The sequence below is a fragment of the Myotis nattereri genome, assembly GCF_964212035.1.
Source record: "Myotis nattereri genome assembly, chromosome: 14".
NCBI classification, from domain to species: domain Eukaryota; kingdom Metazoa; phylum Chordata; class Mammalia; order Chiroptera; family Vespertilionidae; genus Myotis; species Myotis nattereri.
In genome coordinates this window covers 58,877,589-58,895,699 of record NC_138089.1, presented here as the reverse complement: position 1 = coordinate 58,895,699, position 18,111 = coordinate 58,877,589, and the positions used below count along the sequence as shown (strand labels likewise).

The window sequence follows — 18,111 nt, the reverse complement described above, 5'->3', positions numbered from 1 at the left end:
ACGTTCTCAGATCCTGTGTTGGACCTACCGAACTCCACCAGAGGCTCCCAGGAATGTGTGCTAACAGGTGCTGCTGGGAGATTCTTACGTCTTCCAAGGTTTTGGGTTCAATCTCAGTCAGGGCACATACAAGAATCCGCCAATGAACGCATAAATAAATGGAACAACAAATCTCAGTCTCTCTCTCTCTCAGCAATTAAAGGCAAGAGAGGAAAGGCCCGGCTGGCGTGGCTCAGTGGTTGGGTGTGGACTTATGAACCAGGAGATCACAGTTCGATTCCCGGGCAGGGCACATACTTGGGATGCGGGCTTGATCCCTGGTGTGGGGTGTGCAGGAGGCAGCTGATCCATGTTTCTATCTCCCTCTCCCTCTCCCTTCCTCTCTGAAATCAATAAAAATATATTTAAAAAGAAAAGGAAAAAAGCACAGGTGGTGGTGGTGTGGGCTAGATTCCTGATCGGATCGCTTTATTCCCCTGTATGTACTTCCTCTACGGAAGCAGTTGCACACGTCCGCTCTGCATGGCCGTGACTCTCAGTAACGATCCAGCAGGGGTTTCTGCGTGCTTCTGTGGGCTGCCTTTGCTAAGGTTTGCCCTCCATACGGTTAGAGTGTGTGTCTGTTCCGCCGAGGTTCCTGAAAAGCCTGGAAGCAAGGCCTGCTGGGAGGCCCACGTCGGAGACTGGCTGAGTGACCAGGGGAGTGAGTCAGAGGGTGACAAAGTCGTCCCGCGGCACACGCATCACGTTCTCGGGGCCCGGGACCCTGCTGCAATAGAGGAGGCCCAAGAAACACTTGCTGACAACCCAAAGGGCTCGCACACAGTAGGCCCTCTTTGTGGCCGAGCCCATCCCTCGCCTAGATCTCGCCAAGCATTCCAAAGACGACAGCCCGAGCCGGGGCCCTCCGCCTGCACAGATCTGCCTTTCCTCCGCCTGCCCACCTGCCGCAAGGCCAACCCCAGTGCTCGACCCTGAACGTCCGGGTCTGCCTTCCTGTTGTGTGTTTCCTTCCTAAGCTATTTTATTGCAAATTTCAGCTTAAAAGTTTTCCATTTGGTCTTCTGCCAGGGTCAGCTCTAAACCACACCGATGACAGCTCCAGTCCTCACATCAGAAACAAGCGCATGACAACAAATCTCTTTACGGTCAGAGAACACCGCCAAACTCTCAAAGATGCTCTTCATGGGAAAGTGACGATAGCTGCCCGGCCACGTGGCTCAGCGGTGGAGCGTCCACCCATGAACCAGGAGGTCATGGTTCCATTCCCGGTCGTCAGGGCACGTGCCCGGGTTTCAGGCTCGATCCCCAGTGCGGGGCATGCAGGAGGCAGCCGATCCATGATTCTCTCTCGTTGATATTTCTCTCTCTCCCTCTCCCTTCCTCTCTGAAATCATTAAAAATATATTTAAAAAAATACACAAGAGTGATGAGAACAGTATGGCGTATGCCAGTTGTGAGAAGGAAGTGATTTAAGGTAGACAGTGTCCCACAATGGGGCTACATACATAGCCCAATCATGGCTACCCTTCAGCTCTGTGACCCAAGACCAGGTCTCGTCCCCGCCTGGTACATCTGCAGCTGAGGTCTGGGTGAATGAAACCCAGCCCTTCTTATTCCCAAGGCACCATTTTAGTGGGGAGTGTGTCTAAGGAAACAAGGTCTGAATAGGACAAGGGCTAGAATGCTCAAAGTCTAACTCCAGTTCTGTTGGACTCAATCTGTTCCTGCTTCTACACCTGACTGTCTGAAATCTCCGTGGTGTGGGGTCACACCCATGGGGTGACCCAAATGCAATCGCCCTCTTGCATGGAGTGTTGGAGGTGCCCTGGTCAACAAGGATTTGGTGCCTTTAGAGACACGTCCATTGTGAGCCAATGGGGACGGTCCAGTGTTCGGAACCCGCCTGGTGAGTCTGGGTGCACGAACCAATGCAGGTGCCTAACACTGCAAGGCCTGGAGGAGGCCTCGCCCGACATCGGGTCCCGGAGCCTCCCGGGCCAACACAGGGTTAAACTCGTCTACCCCAGGGGGGCTCTAACTAGGAAGCTGGAAATGCTTCTTATCCAAAGCAATGGTGTGAAACACCCAAGTGATGTAATAGTGGCTTTTAAAACTGATTACTGCTTCTTTTGGGAGCCATCTATACTTTTCGTATAAAGGGGCGAGGGGGGCGGATGAGCTTAAGGGGAAAAATGAAGGGGATGAACAGTACTTGTCCTGTTACCCCACTATTAATTTGGTGAAGAGCCAACTTTAGAATTAAGGTCGTATTTTTCCTCAGCTCGGTAAGAGAGCTAAACTGCACATTTGGTTTCAAATTGAATAGTGTATTATCGTTCCCACCTACTGGATGGGCAGAAACCCAGAAGTTTGCCAACACGCTGTTGGTAAGACACGGGGGACAGAGATGGTAGAAAAAGTGGTCCGCCCCGCGAAGGCACAGGGCAACCCCGGCTTACGTACAGAGGCACTTACCCCTGCACCCCTGGCCTTCCCTGAGCTGTCGCACACCCCACCATGACTCGCTGCAGTGCTGTTTGTTTTTTGTTACATTTTTATTGATTCAGAGAGGGAGAGGGAGACAGATACATCAATGATGAGAATCATGGACCGGCTGCCTCCTGCACGCCCCCTGCTGGGGATCGAGCCCCCAACCCAAGCATGTGCCCTGACCCGGAGGGAATCAAACTGTGACCTCCTGGTTCATAGGCCGATGCTCAACCAGGGAGCCACCCTGGGGAGGGACATTAACATTTCCCAAGGACAATGCTTTTCCCACTACACCCCTCCTCTTACACCTGCCCCCGCGAAAATGAGCGGAGGTGCCTTTGCTGGCTCCCACTCCCACGTCACTGTCCCGGAGCCGCAGTGCACTGGGACGAGAGCCTGCTGCCCGGTCACAGCTCCCAGGGCTCCCCACCGGCCTGTTCCCGCGCTCCGCTCGCCTGGGCGGCCTGGCAGGAGGACCAGCTGTGATGAGGAGCTGACCTGGACGGAGGAGGTTTACTGATGAAAGGCAGCCCCGCGGGGCCACCCCCCTCCCCCCGCAGCTGCTCGGCGAGGACCGTGGCCAGGCCAGGGTTTGCTTCGCCATCTTCCTTTCAATGGCCCTGTTGAGGGCCCTACCTTTCAAGTTTGCAACCACGTGAAAGTGTTTCAAATTCTAAACATGGCGGTTTCCCCACAACAGCAAATTTCAAGTAAATCACCTGGCCAACTGGCTGTTACAGCTAAGGTGCTGGCTACAGTCAATTTATTTTATTTTTATTTTGTTAATTTTTGTGAATCCTCACCCGAGGATATTTTTCCATTGATTTTAAGGGAGAGTGGGAGGGAAGGGGAAAGACGGAGAGAAACATCGATGCGAGAGACGCATCGATTGGTTGCCTCCTGCACACACCTCGACTGGGAGCCCGACACCTTTCAGTCTGAGGGCCGGCGCTCTAACCACCGAGCCACAGGCTAGGGCTGCAATTTAAACTTCACTCCAGTCTCCACCCCTGAGACCCAGCGGGGTTGGAACGACCAAGCCAATGGGGTTTAGTGGAATGAAATCCTCTGTGGATAGAACACACGAGGCAATTAGTTCCTCAATCAAAACAAGGAGCACTGAAGTGGCCCCAGGCCAATAAACTGACTTGACAGAGCGAAGGGACTAGTTTTAGAAACCTCAAGTTTTTTAACACAGACATAAACTTAGAATCAAAGTAAAGAAAGCTAACTTTATCCCCATGCCCCCACCCCCACCCCCACCCCCTCTCCTTCCAAAATCGCTTGGATAGAAGGGTGGTGAGAAGAGGACCAAACTGATTCCTTGACTGGCTCCACCGATTCAATAAAAGACCTTTAGCCGGACATCCCAGGGCTTCTGTCTAGGGGAGCTCACACACACCGTTGGCCAACAAGGTGCGGCTGCACAGACCGACAGTACAGACCCAAGGACAAGCCAAGCTGAACTTCTGAGTGAAATACGTAACATCACCTCTCTTTTTAAAAAATGTTTTTATTGACTTTTAGAGAGAGGGAGAGGGAAAGATAGAAACATCGATGAGGGAGAATCATGGATCAGCTGCCTCCTGCACGCCTCCTACTGGGGCCTGAACCTGCAACCTGGGCGTATGTCCTGACCGGGACTCGAACCTGTGACTTCTTGGTTCATGGGCCGATGCTCAACCACTGAGCCACAGCGGCTTGGCCATCACATTCCTTCTCAAATAGCTTTGATGAGATGAACGTTCACTCTCACAGTGCAAAAGATAACATACTAGCAAACAGGCCAAATGCTTTACCTTAAAAACGTGCCTCTGTGGGAAACCACCGTTTCAGAGTTCAGTCGTTTCATCCGGGAACTGACGTAGGCGTGTCCTGCGACTTCAGTTTACTAGTAGAGTTTTGTTATGATTTTTACGACTGGATTGTAAAATGCATAACTGGCTCTTTAAAAGTCCCAACTGTGGTGTATCACGACGGTTTACAAGTTCGAGCCCCTCGGGCACCCACCTCAGGAAACAGTCAGTCTCACTCACGTGGACACTGAACAGCTTCTGTCTTTGGGAGCTGAGCTCTCCTTCCTGCACGTGGCCCGTGGGCCCCGCTCCTGGAAACACCTTGTCACCCCTCCCCCGGGAGTGAGCACCTCCATCAGGACGCAGTCTACGTGAAAACTCAACACAGCCCTCCAAACGCGAGCTTATTGAGGAGCAGTAACAGACGAAGAACGCAACCACCTAAAGAAAAACCTGTGTTTACAGAGCTCAGTAGCTGGCAAGCGTCTGCACGCAGAGGTGAGCGCACAGGAGCGTGTCAGTGGGTGTCTGACGTCCTGAAATGCTCAGAGAGACGGCCAGACACACAGACACACGAGGTTTGGCTACAGGTCCACCCGCGGACTCGGCAGTCCCATCTCACCTCCCAGTTCCGAGTCCTCCTCTTAGGCACGAGCAGGTCGCCATTCTTGCAGGGGCCATTCCTGGCGCTGAGCCACAGAGCAGGTGAACTGCCCTCCGCACAGAACGATCCCCCGCCAGGGAGTGTGATCACCTCAGAGGACAGGACGGAAGGCGAGCTGCTGCTCGTGACGTGGCGGAGACGAGCAGGCTCTGCGGCCCGCGCAGCACTCGCTGCAGAACAGAGGTGAGGCCGGGCAGGTGTGAACCAGAACTGCTGCTCGTTAGGACTTACTGCTGCCCGCACTGAGTGCTCAACACGCGTGGAGATGCGCCGTCCACACGAGTGCTCCACACACGTGGAGATGCGCCATCCACATTAGTGAACACACGTGGAGATGCACCATCCGCATTAGTGAACACGTGTGGAGATGCACCATCCACATTAGTGAACACACATGGAGGTGCGCCGTCCACATTAGTGAACACGCATGGAGATGCGCCATCCACATTAGTGAACACACATGGAGGTGCGCCATCCACATTAGTGAACACACGTGGAGGTGCACCGTCCACATTAGTGAACACGCGTGGAGATGCACCATCCGCATTAGTGAACACGCGTGGAGATGCACCATCCACATTAGTGAACACACATGGAGGTGCGCCATCCACATTAGTGACCACACGTGGAGATGCACCATCCGCATTAGTGAACACACGTGGAGATGCACCGTCCACATTAGTGAACACACGTGGAGATGCGTCGTCCGCATTAGTGAACACACGTGGAGATGCGCCGTCCGCATTAGTGAACACACGTGGAGACGCGCCATCCGCATTAGTGAACACACGTGGAGATGCGCCGTCCACATTAGTGAACACACGTGGAGATGCGCCATCCACATTAGTGAACACACACGGAGGTGCGCCATCCACATTGGTGAACACACGTGGAGATGCACCATCCACATTAGCGAACACGCGTGGAGATGCGCCATCCACATTAGTGAACACGTGGAGATGCGCCGTCCACATTAGTGAACACACGTGGAGACGCGCTGTCTACCCGAGCGCTGCTGCACCACAGAAAGCAATCACACACGAGGTCACGGAAGTGGGCGGGCACAGCCCTGCCACGGAGGGGCCGGTGAGCCAGCAGCAGCATGTCCCTGCATGATGTGCAGGTCACCAACCTACAAAACTGGTTCATTTTACGTTTCTGCATCTCTGTCCGTCTCCCAGAGCGGGGAACAGCCTCCGGTCCTCAGTGCCGGGTGTGATGGGTCACCCCACAGCCTGCAGGCGCTCGCATGGTTCTTTAGAGGTTAGAGAAAGCGGGCAGGTCTGGAGCTGTCACCAACACCGAGATGTCTAACGGCACCAGCGATGGTGCCAAGCCCCCAGGACAAGAACTAGTACCACCTTGTGTGCGAGTGTCTGCTGAACACTGACTCCATGGCCAGATATGTCAGGCTGCTGCACTGATATGACTGAGATAAAGGAACAAAGTCTGAGATCTCAACACGTTTTATTATATTGGCCGGAATGCTCTAAATTCATGAAAGCTTTTGAGAAAATCTTCAGTTCCCAACCCCTTAAAAAAGTGTGTTGAACCAGCAAAAAAGGAAAAAGGGAAGTAATGATCTGGACAGATACAAACAGCCTCTGCCCCCAGGCCCCGCCCCTGATGAGGCCCAAGGGCAGAGGTGGAAGCCCACACGTCAGGTCTCACAGCGAACAGAACCCAGAACCGAGGGCGTGGGTCGGTGCCTCGCTCATCCCCGCAGGCCATTTCAACTCCTAGGTTCGGCTACACATTTCACATGCATCGTGGGACGGGGAGACGTTATGTTTACCCCCCACATGGGTCAGGCTACAGGTTTTCTAAGTACTGTGTGTGGCACTAGAAACTTCATGCTGTATCAAGTCAGTATCAGGTTAAGCTACTAGACTAGAATATAATAGATAGACGTTTACCGAAAACCAATATAAAATCTGGCCCAGAAAGACCAGAACAGAAATATGCCATTTTCTTGATTTAAGATGGTCAGAAGTATGTTTTTAAAAAGCCCCGCACACGGTGCGTGTGCAGGAAGCTTTCTGGTGCCGACGGCACGTGACCTCTGGCTGACGCTCTGGGAAGGTTGGGACACAGCTCCGCAGCGCACATGGAAATGGACTCTGACAGGCAGTTTCTTGGGTTTAGGAAGGACCGGATTCCAGGAAGAACTTCAGAGGGACGGACAGCAAGTCTAGGGTCAGAGCCAGGAGGACGGAAGACTTCGGGGACGCTTCTCAGCTTCTCCTGGACTTCGAATGTTGAATAAGCCACTGAAGTGTGATATCTGCAGACGGAGGGAAAGGCGCTAAGACACTGAAGTGAAGAAACGAAACACCAGAGAGAAGATCGAAAACGCAGCTAACTCAGCACACACCGGGCCGCCTGGCACAAGAAACAGTGGCTCTCTGAGTGGACTGTAAGTGATAGGAAGTGGCTGAGGCAGAGGGGCAGGGTGGGGGGTGGCCCCCTCACTGCTAAAGCTAGTTCTCCCCCTCCCCCTTTTGCATCTGGGCTGGGTCCTCCCCCTCCCCCTTTGCCGGGAGGAGGGGAGAAGATTCTGCCCGGCTCCGTGGAGTATTTTGCAACATCCATGACCTTTACCACTAAATGCATTACCCCCACCCCCTCGGCTCTGACAACCAATCGTATCGCCAAGCACTGCCACATGTGCCCCGGGGAGCCAAACGGGCCTCAGCTGAGAACCACAGGGCTAAAGGGAGCCAGGTGGCCTCAGCTGAGAACCACAGGGCTAAAGGGAGCCAGGCGGCCTTGAATGCCATTCTAAGGCACCAAGAAATGTGGATTTACTCCCAAGGCTATAGCAAGGTATTGGGGATCATAAGCAGGGAAACGGCAGTTTATTCAGTAAGATCAACAATAGCAGCAGGACGCCGCCGCGAAGGGCTGCCAGCACAGAGCTATCCATGGGGACAGGAGAGCCACGGAGCTGCAGCAAGGCCAGGCTGTGGGAGTGGACAGGAGGCAAATGAGAAGCATGAGAACCACTAATGGGCGGCCTCCCGCGCGCCCCCTACTGGGTTTCGGGCATCCAGCCTCCTGAATTGAAAGAACAAGCTTGTTCCCAGCCACCCAGGGCGTGGGGCTTGGCTGTGGCAGGCCTAGGAAAGCAGGACAGACTTGAAGTAGGAAAGGGTATTGGGGGTCATCCCTCCAGCAGAGGGAACAGGGCAGTACTGGGCTGGCCCGTCAATGGGAACAGGTTTAGGACCCATTCCTGTGAAGTCTTATTTCCAGGAGCCATTTTGCTACAGGGCACAGCTGGGTGCGGGTTCTGCGAAAGTTACCACTAGTGGGCCCCCACGGGGATGGCGCCCACTCTCTTCCTGGGCCACAGCCACAGCCACAGCCACAGCCACAGCACTGTGTAAAGAGGCCACTTACACAGAAGGGGACAGTCAACAGAAATACCATTAGATGCCCCTTCCGGGGTAACCCTTTCTTCCAGAAACACCCGCCCCTTCTTACCTATATTATCCTTTTCTTTGCAAGAAATTGAATAGCAGCAAATTTCTCTATCCTGAATAGCAGACAGGTTCCTGTAAGAAGCAGAATGAAGAGCCTGTACTTAAACAGCTATCACACTTACCGCTCCGCTCCGTTCTACGTGTCTTTGTTTGTCACTGAGCGGAAGGATCACTACAGGGACTCACTCTCCGTGGCCAGGGCTGGCCACGGCTAGGCCACACAGTGGGGGGCGAACGGGCGGAACAACTTACAACAGTTGCCACCCGCCCCCACTCATGCGTAAGACATACATTTTCTCAATGAGCTGTTTCTCGTCCAAGGCGTTGGGAAGGTCTCTCTTGTTTCCGAGGACCAGCACCTTTAAAAGAAAGGGGTTCCGGGTGAACGGGGCAGGAAATGCCATCTGTGTGGTGCGACGAGAATGCGACCACCCGCGGAGAGGAACGCCTTCTGTGTAGAGGAACGCCTTCTGTGTAACCGGCAGCCTCGCTCACTCAGCTCATCGCTCAAATCGCGTTCACTCTACTCCCACCACATAGAGGCCTTTACAGCACGTGGCTGCCAGCTTCTACTTAAACTGTGCCGCCTGTGCGCGTGCGCCTGCTGCTGCTGAACAAATCTGTGCCAAAACGTGATCTCACCCACCAAGGGCGGAGGGACAATTTCTAACCATTTTTTATCTGTAAGCTACTAATTATGTGAACGTGTAAGTGAGCTTTTAAAATTCAGGGCCCAGCCTATAGAGTGTCTCGTGTGGATATGCCGAGACGATGGGTAAGTCTGGGGGCGGGATGAACACGCTGAGGCCGCTCCGGAGTTAACTGCTCTGAAAAGAGGGAAAGGGCAGAGACAGGCTTCCCCCCCTCCCTCCCCCCCCTCCCTGCCCCCTTCCCTCCCAGGCCTGCCCTTCCCGCCTCACAGAAGCAAAGGGCAGGGGCACATATGACATACTTGGTGCCGTCCACATGCTAAGTCACGTTTCCTAAGAGCGTGAGGCTCTGGCACGTGCTAACAAAGGGCACCCCATGTCTACCTGGTCACACCCACTCCTTTCCTTAATATCCCCCCCCCGCCCCCCGCGTGAACACTCACGGAGTCCCTCGTAGGTCCTAGAGTCTTATTCACACAAAGGCCGAGGCAGAGAGCAGGGCGCTGGGAGCTCTCAAGAGGGTGCGACACCACAGGGGCGAGAAGCCCAGCCGAACCTCGGGGCACTTGGTCAGCTGCCTTCCCTTCCGGGCTCTCACCCTCCTCACCCCCACTGAAGTCCTCCAGGCTCTCCCCGCTCCTCACTCCCGTTTACGTCCTCCAGGCTCTCACGCTGGACCTGCCTGTCTCTCTAATGCTGCGTCACGGGCATCTGTGACCAGCTGTTGGTTCTGGGGTTGCCTGGTCTTCGCCCCCTTCCTACATTTAGGAGCTCTCCCACCTTCTGAACCCCTCCCCCCCCAATAAAGCTGCTGCTTCTGTAGATTTCCTTCCCAGCATTCCTCTCTGCTGGAGCAGGGACCCACGGCCAAGGGCAGCCCAGACCCGACCGCAGAGCCAGAGGCAGAAAGCAGGAAGGCGCCTCCCGGGGCCGAGGGAGGACTTGACTCAGGCGCGTACACCTGGCTTCTGTGGGAGGAAAAGAGCAGCTTCAAAGGCCGACAGACACGATTCAAAACCTGGCCGTGCGACAGGCCAGCGGCCAGGCCACCCGAGCGCTAACCAGCGCGTTAGGGCGGGTCACACCATGCGCAGTGGCTGTGAGGGCAACTCAGGTGCTACACCCCGAGTCTGACACCCACGGACCCGCGTGAGGCTGCAGCTGGTCGGTCCTCTGCCAACACCTCCACCAACGGCCTCGGCCAGGAAGCAGGGAGGCCCCACACCTTCCCTCCTAGCCCACGGCCACCTCCCTCTCCGCACAGCCATTTGCCAGGGCAACCTCCACCGCTTCCCACCGCTGCTATGGCCCCTCCTGCCACCTCAGCCTGTTCTTAAACTGAAGCCAGAAGGACCTAAACCATCTGATCATTCAGGGCTGAGGTGGCTCCGGCTGCACAGGGTTTCAATAAAGGGCCAGGGAGGAGAAGAAACGGCACAGCGCCCGGGACACGGCAGGCGCTCAGGCAACGTAAGCTCCGGCTTTAACAGACGGCACGGCGCTGCCCTCGCCCGTAGAACGTTAGCGTACAGTAGCGAAGGGATGACAGCAAGCGTCATACTCACTGGAATCCCCTGCAGCTGTGGTTTATCTAGAAGATTATGGAGTTCGTTGCGGGAGGCTTCTATCTTTTCTCGATCTGCAGCATCTATCATGTAACTTAAAACACACAGTGATCTCAATATGCCATATTCTCTGATGGTCACAATTTACATACAGATTTTTACTGTTAACATTTACACTATTGAAACTGTTCATCAAAATAAAGCCCTGAGGGGGGGATGGGGAGAGATGGGAAAGGGTATAGGGGGATACGTGGTGATGGGGAAAAAAATAAAACCCTAGATAAAAAGCTCAGCACCCCAAAATACTTTTAAATAGACCGTCTTCGGAGTTAATACATGATAGTAACAGAATTATATTCCTTAGCGCAGAAATACATAAACAAAAACATAAGACTCTCATTCTATGATTAGGTATTTTAAAGTCTCATGTTAATGAATTACCCTAAGAACAACTATTACTACTGAAAATAAAAACATCACTTTTGCTTGAAACCTAAATTGACTTGTTCCCCTTTCCCCCCCATTGACCCCTCACCCCGCCCCCGCCCCCTAAATGGGCTTTTAGAAGCGGCTTACACGATGGCATTGACCCCTCTGCAGTACCGCTCCCACATGCTCCGGAACCGCGGCTGCCCGCCTATGTCCCAGATCTGCAAGCAAGACAGACACTCTCAACACGGACACTTCAGATCACGTGTGCGCGCAGGAGGGAAAGACCAGGCAGACACGCTCATTTCCACAACGAGCCACATCCCTCCGAAAAACCTGAGCTCCAGCAAGCTCTGCATCTCAAGTTCCTGAGGCCCCTTGTAAACTTGAAGTTCACATTTAAAATGTCACACTAAACCTAACAAGTTCTGCTGAGCAAAGATTTAGTTTTCTATGCAATGACTGTTTTGCCTGTTTACCAATAAAGTTCCAATATGGAAAATACAGTAGTCCTCCCATATCTGCAGGGAATATGTTCTGAGACCCCCAGTGGATGCCTGAAACCACGGATAGTATCGAACTCTTTGTTTTTCCTATATGTACATGCCTATGCTGACTGTAATTTGTAATTAAGGCACAGTCAGATGAACAACAATAATTGATAATAAAACAGAACAATTGTAACAATTATAAGTGACTGAAGGGGAGGTAGCGTATATAGTGTGGATATGCCAGACAAAGGAACAATTCGTGACCCGCGTGGGACAGAGTGGGTGGCACAAATTGAAGCTTATGAATTGTTTATTTCTGGAATTTCCCATTAATATTGTCAGTGATTGACAGTGGGTAGCTGAAGCAGCAGATAAGATACATACATATACTGTATATCCCTTTGACACAACACTTTTAGAATCTCCAGAATCACCCATCACCCAGATTTGAATGCCAAGGCAGAAATGGTTCATGCAGAATCTATGAATGTTTAACTGACTGGGTATATACATGAATGCCTAATTGTTCTTAATAATTCCGTAAATAACATAGGCAACCTTCCTACCTAGGTGTTATTCTTACATATGTTAATTTACCATATGAAAGCCCACCCCCAATAATGCCATTGTTAGGCCTACTATTCCAGATGATGGGCGACATAGGGGCCCTCGTTATGGTATTTATCCTCAAAAGGCTTCCAGCTTAGCTGCAGGCCCTGGGAACACCATGAAGAGCATCTGCATGAGCAGGGAGGAGCTGCCTCAGATGAGCTACATGAGGAGCGGAGCGACCAGCTTCCGTGAGCCCCCGAACTGGGGAAAAGGCCACAAGGGCCAGGCCATAGGAGCCAACTCCCATGAGCCACTGAACCGGCCAAACCAAACCCCCAACTAAAACGCGGCCCACAGTTCAGGCTCAAGCTGATTCTGAAAACAAAATTATGTTCAATTAGTAAACTTTCCCATTTTTATAGTTTCAATTTTAAGTCTTAGAAGTAAAGAAAGGGAAAACTGGTTACCATATTTGCTGCCCCAAATATACTAACTTACCAATATTATAAGAGAGGACCATTTCCTACAGACAATTGTTCAGCAAAGAACTGATACCACGTTCCACATCCTCTGAAGAGGAGAGTTTGTTCCCAGGACCACCCACACCCCAAGAGCGGCGCTGCCAGCGCTGCTGGTGCTCTGCGGGCACTCACCCTGCAGCTCTGAGAACGAGAGAAAGGACATTCTTACACCCTGGGCACAGGCCGCTCGTCAGTTCAGAACTGCAAACACTCACGTAAAAAGTCAACCAAGAGGAAATCCCTGCTGCACCTGCTGCCGACCTGAACGGAGGGGCAGGGGTGACGTACCTTTATGGTGACGTTGCCTTTGGTCACCTTCCTCATGTTGAAGCCCACGGTGGGGATCATGTCCTCGCTGAACTGCCCTGACTGCGGAAGAGAAGACCCGCGTTAGAACAGCACTCCCGCCTCAGCCACGCCGCTCTGCGCCACCCCAGTGAGGAGCTCGCTTCAGGGTGGGAACCGGCCTCACAGGCCCAAGTCTTTCTTTCTTTCTTTATAAACATATTTTTATTGACTTCAGAGAGGAAGAGAGAGGGAGAGTAGAAACATCAATGATGAGAGAGAATCATGGATCGGCTGCCTCCTGCATGCCCCCCTACTGGGGATCGAGCCTGCAACCTGGGAATGTGCCCTGACCAGAATCGAACCCAGGACTCTTGAGTCCGCAGGCTGATGCTCTATTCACTGAGCCAAATCAGCTAGGGGCCTAAATCTTTCTCTATAAATATACTAGTGGCCCGGTGCATAAAATTCTTGCACATGAAAAGGGAATTAATTAGAGGAAATATTTTAATATTGCTATTTGCCCTTTCTCTATAATAGAAGTGTCGGAGATGAAAGAAAATTAGTAAAATCTATATAAAAATCTCCCTCCTGTCAGAGTCTGGGGTGGGCTGTGGGACCCAGAGTCAAGTCCCCACTCACCCCTGCGCACCTCGAAACTGCGTGAGACCCAGACCTGGCCAGCCCTATCCCCGTCAAGCCCTGCAGGGCGGGAGGGCGCAGCCTCAGATCCCCCAGCTCCAACACAGGAGGCGTGGCCTCAGGTCCCCCGGCCCTGGCGCAAGGACCATGTGCATATTAGCTCTTTTTATATAGGATTTTCGTTTATTTCAGAGAGGAAGGGAGAGGGATAGAGAGTAGAAACATCAATAAGAGAGAAACATGGATCGGCTACCTCCTGCACGCCTCCACTGGGATTCAAGCCCACAATCTGGGCATGTGTCCTGATTGGGAATTTAACCATGACCTCCTGGTTCACAGGTCGATGTGCAATCACTGAGCCACACTGGCTGGCCTACCAGTACTCATTTTCCTAGTTGTTAGCATGATGATGCCTTATAGTTTCTAATATGTGGACTTTCTGGTAATAATATTGCTCTTATATGCTGGGGATCGAGGGTAGGGCAAAAGTAGGTTTAGAGTTGTTTGTATGGAAAACACAATCCTATATAATAAAGAGGTAATATGCAAATTGACCAGCATACCCTCACAAAGATGGCTGCCTACAAGCAGGCTGGCAGGGCGGCTAGTGAGGGACAACCAAATGACTGAACAAGCAGGCTGCATGGGGATTCATCATACTGTACCACTTAGACAGCAGCCCTGGCTGGTGAGTGTTGTCCCAGGCACCTAAAGGTCACTGGTTTGATTCCAGGTCAGGGCACATGTCTGGTTTCAGGCTCGATCCCCAGTAGGGGACATGCAGGAGGCAGGTGATGGATGTTTCTCACATCAATATTTCTCTCTCCCTCTAAATGCAATAAAAAATACTAAAAGAAAACATTAAGAGCCATAAATATTAATAATACTGAAAGAAAATCCATAGAAGAAAATCATAGAACCAAAAGCTGATTCTCTAAACCTCTTTGCGTGGCCCCCAAAGAGGAGCACACAAGCTGACCGCACTCTGCACAGAGAGCAGGTGCCAAGATGCCACGGCCACTGGCACCTCCAAGCGAGAACGACCAGGGAGCCGGCTCACTCTGCACCTCACACCCTAACCCCGGGAGACAGGACGCCCGTGGGAAGTGAGCGAACTCACTCGGATGCCTCGCTGTCACCCCTTAACCACTTCTGCTTCCCGATCAGCTCCACTTCCCTGTGGGAAGTCAGGCAGCGCGGCTTTCTGGGCTGGGAAGAGCCTAACTGGTGATGAACATCTCACACGATCCCCGCGTCTGCCTCATCCTACTTTCCGGGAAACAGCGTCACTGCTCCTGGACGCTGCACGCCCACTGGTGGCCACTCAGGCCTGCAATGAAAACGCCAGAGACACCACTGAGAAGCTACCCAGAACCTGCCTCGTAGTTTAGACTTGAACCCACGACTCCTATTGCTGCTCAGAACCTTCAAGTGTCAGGAGTGAAAGATCCTCCACATGTCACCCAGGATCCAGCGCGTCATGCCAGGTGACAGCACGCACGGCTGGTCCCTGCTCTCCTCTCTACCTGGAGGATGAAGGAAGCTGCCAGCACCCCCCGTGCCCACGTGAACCAGACAGGCAGTCCTCCCGCCTCACCTTAGAGACTAGGCTAGGAATCCGCCACAGCAGTAGTGGCAGCAGGAGAATGTCTGTGAACACAGCGGGGGTCAGTCCTGGAGGAAGCGAGCTGCTCCCCATCAGGATCCACTGAACCTGGGGTCGTTTATTAGACTGTGCTGCCTGCTTGGAGCATTTTTCAGCCTCATGGGTTTGCAACCTCATCCACAGTGAAGTGAATGGTGTTATGCTGCTACCATCACTGTTATTAGTAACTAGAGGCCAGGATTTGCAACCTCATCCCCACCGCTAACAACATCATGTGGATTGCTTTGTGCTCCCCCACTGTGCTTACTAGCACTGTTTACTTTTTAAAATATTAAAGTTACTAATTCCCTAACCTCAATTAAGATGGGACTTTATGCCACCTTTAGCTCTGTTCACACAGCTGTAACACCTGCTTCCACGCCGGCCAGCTCCTCTGGCAGTAGGGGCGTGGACAGAAAATGCCACCACAGACCACGTTCTGTGTCACGGCCGAGTCCCACCTCCGGCTTCCCTGGGTGTCTCTGAAGAAACACTCAGCATCCATTAGCCCATCAGCGTGACCAGCACTGCTTCACACTGAAGCTCAGCTCTTCAATGATGGGCAGTCCTGAAATACTGAGTCACTGTACACTGCTCAGGTTCCAAACGGCAGAGCCTTCTCGATGCTAACATCATCATTTATTCAGTAGCTGCCTATACCCCCACTTGTTACCACCTGGCGGGGAGCTTGGCAGGCATTTGGAGCCCAGGAAGAGCAGGAGCAACAAGGATGTTTTCCAGTTAAATGCGACCACTGCAGCAAGACGACGTCACTGTTATTAGCTAGGATACGTGTCGCTGACGTAGACTATCCCATCCTGTATAATAAAACCCTAATATGCAAATCGACCAAACGGCGGAATGACCGGTCGCTATGTTGTGCACTGACCACCAGGGGGTAGCCTCTCAACGCAGGAGCTGCCCCCTGGTGGTCAGTACGCTCCCACAGGGGGAGAGCCGCTCAGCCACAAGCTGGGCTCACGGCTGGCGAGCGCAGCGGCGGTGGCGGGAACCTCTCCTGCCTCTGCGGAAGCGGCAAGGAGCGGCAGCAAGGAGCAGCAAGCCAAGTGGAAAGGAGCAGTGAGCAGGTGGGCGGTAAGGAGTGAGGGGTCCCTGACTGCGAGAGGGAGCAGGCCAGGCTGAGGAATCCCCGCACCCCCCCCACCCGCCAGTGCACGGATTTCATGCACCGGGCCTCTAGTTAATAATAATAATAGTGATGGTAGCAGCACAACATTGTTCACTTTACTGACCTCATTTTATAGAAAAGGAAGCTTGAGGTCAAGGTCCCAAGGTCACGCACAGCTAAATAATGGCCTAACTGGGATTTGAACCCAGGTGTCAACTTCAAAGCCCCAATGCCACTTTCTACACAGTGGAATGCTCCAGGCGCTTAGGGTGTTGGTGATAGGAAGCAAGGGTCACTATTTGTGCAGAAGCTTGAAGTGAACATTAGCTTGTTCAACAGCAACAACAAAATACAACTCAATGGTCAACTGGGAGGTCGCAAATAAATGCGAGGCTTGTAGTCTACAGGGGTAGTCGCCAACCTTTCGGGCCTCACGGGCCACCAGTGGTCCTTGGACGAACGGTTGGCGACCACTGGTCTACAGCATGTGCAGTAAAATGCCAACTCAGAGCAACCAGTCTCTTCTAGCCAAGCCCAAACTAGCAACTACAAGCAAATTTACCTCCAGGAAGACACACCAAACAAACAGCAACCTTTGCAGCAGGCTGCCCCAGACATCCCAGCACACCTGTAGTGGATACGGCCAAGGGCTGTCTGTGATTTTAGTTCCTTTCTCCCTGTGGCAGAAGCCCTTATCCAGAATCAGAGCCTGGTCCCGAATGCCGGGTCCCTGCCCTGGGACTCAGGAACCTGCCATTCCCTGGGAGCGGAACCCCCACTCGCTGCTCACTTGAGTGCGGGGGGGCCGCGGGAGGGGCATCTCACCCCCATCTAACTGGAGCACAGGCTCTCAGCCCTAATCCCCAAACGTCACATCACCCACAGCGGTAACCTGGATTGAAACCCAAGTCCTAAGACCTTTGAGGTGCAAAACACCTGGCAAAAACTCTGGTCTAGACCAGTGGTCGGCAAACTGCGGCTCGCGAGCCACATGCGGCTCTTTGGCCCCTTAAGTATGACTCTTCCACAAAATACTGACTTCTGCGCATGGGCCATGAAGTTTCTGAAGTATGGTAGCAACCATCTCAGGTGGAAATTATAGTTTAACTTTAACCCTGTTTGGCTTATGTACCTATTTGCTTTGTTTAACAATGGACAGGGTATTTTGATTTTCTGAATTATATAAATCATCCCATTCGATTAAATGCCTTATTGAATGTAATGTGAGTATCCCATGGGTTGTGGTCATACTGGTCTTAGAAAGCACATTTTCCTTCACCTGGGAAGGACAGCACACTTATCCCAAGGTCAGAGGGCTCTAGACCCAAAACAGTAATTTAGATAACATGCCCAAGTTTAACCCAGGTTACCCAAGGGCTCTAGACCCAAAACTGTAATTTAGATAACATGCTGCTTCTGCTTCTGTTTCTGTAAACTGCTTTTTGCAAACTAGGTTCCTCATTCCAGGCCGAGGGCTCTAGATAATGTGTTTGACCCCGAGACCCAAAACTATAATTAACATGCTTAATTCTGCTTCTGTAAACTGCTTTTTTGCGAACCAGGTTCCTCATTCCAAACCCTGGGATGTAATCAATACCTTTGTGATTTTTGCCTATATAACCTTGGAGCTGCGACCATCTTGTTACTATGAGACTTGGGGAATGGCCCCTCATAGTCCCGGACTGCAATAAATGTGACTCTTTAATTCAACTTCTTGAGGTGTCCTTCTGTAATTCGCGGGGTACATTACAACATTTCAATCGC

The 18,111-nt window shown here is 52.4% G+C and overlaps 1 protein-coding gene across 2 annotated transcripts in view; it reads right to left on the bottom strand.

Annotated features, from left to right (window-relative positions):
* Positions 1-6,403: 6,403 nt before the first annotated feature.
* ARL8B (ARF like GTPase 8B) overlaps positions 6,404-18,111 on the bottom strand; it is a 28,283-nt gene continuing 16,575 nt past the window's right edge. For both annotated transcript variants that reach the window (XM_081106555.1, XM_081106554.1), the window contains exons 2-7: positions 12,935-13,015; positions 11,230-11,303; positions 10,654-10,747; positions 8,730-8,797; positions 8,440-8,510; positions 6,404-7,237 (exon numbers count right to left, since the gene is read on the bottom strand). In XM_081106555.1, the coding sequence (XP_080962681.1) occupies positions 7,188-7,237; positions 8,440-8,510; positions 8,730-8,797; positions 10,654-10,747; positions 11,230-11,303; positions 12,935-13,015 (438 nt within the window). In that variant the 3' untranslated portion in view covers positions 6,404-7,187. The remainder of the gene's footprint in view (positions 7,238-8,439; positions 8,511-8,729; positions 8,798-10,653; positions 10,748-11,229; positions 11,304-12,934; positions 13,016-18,111) is intronic.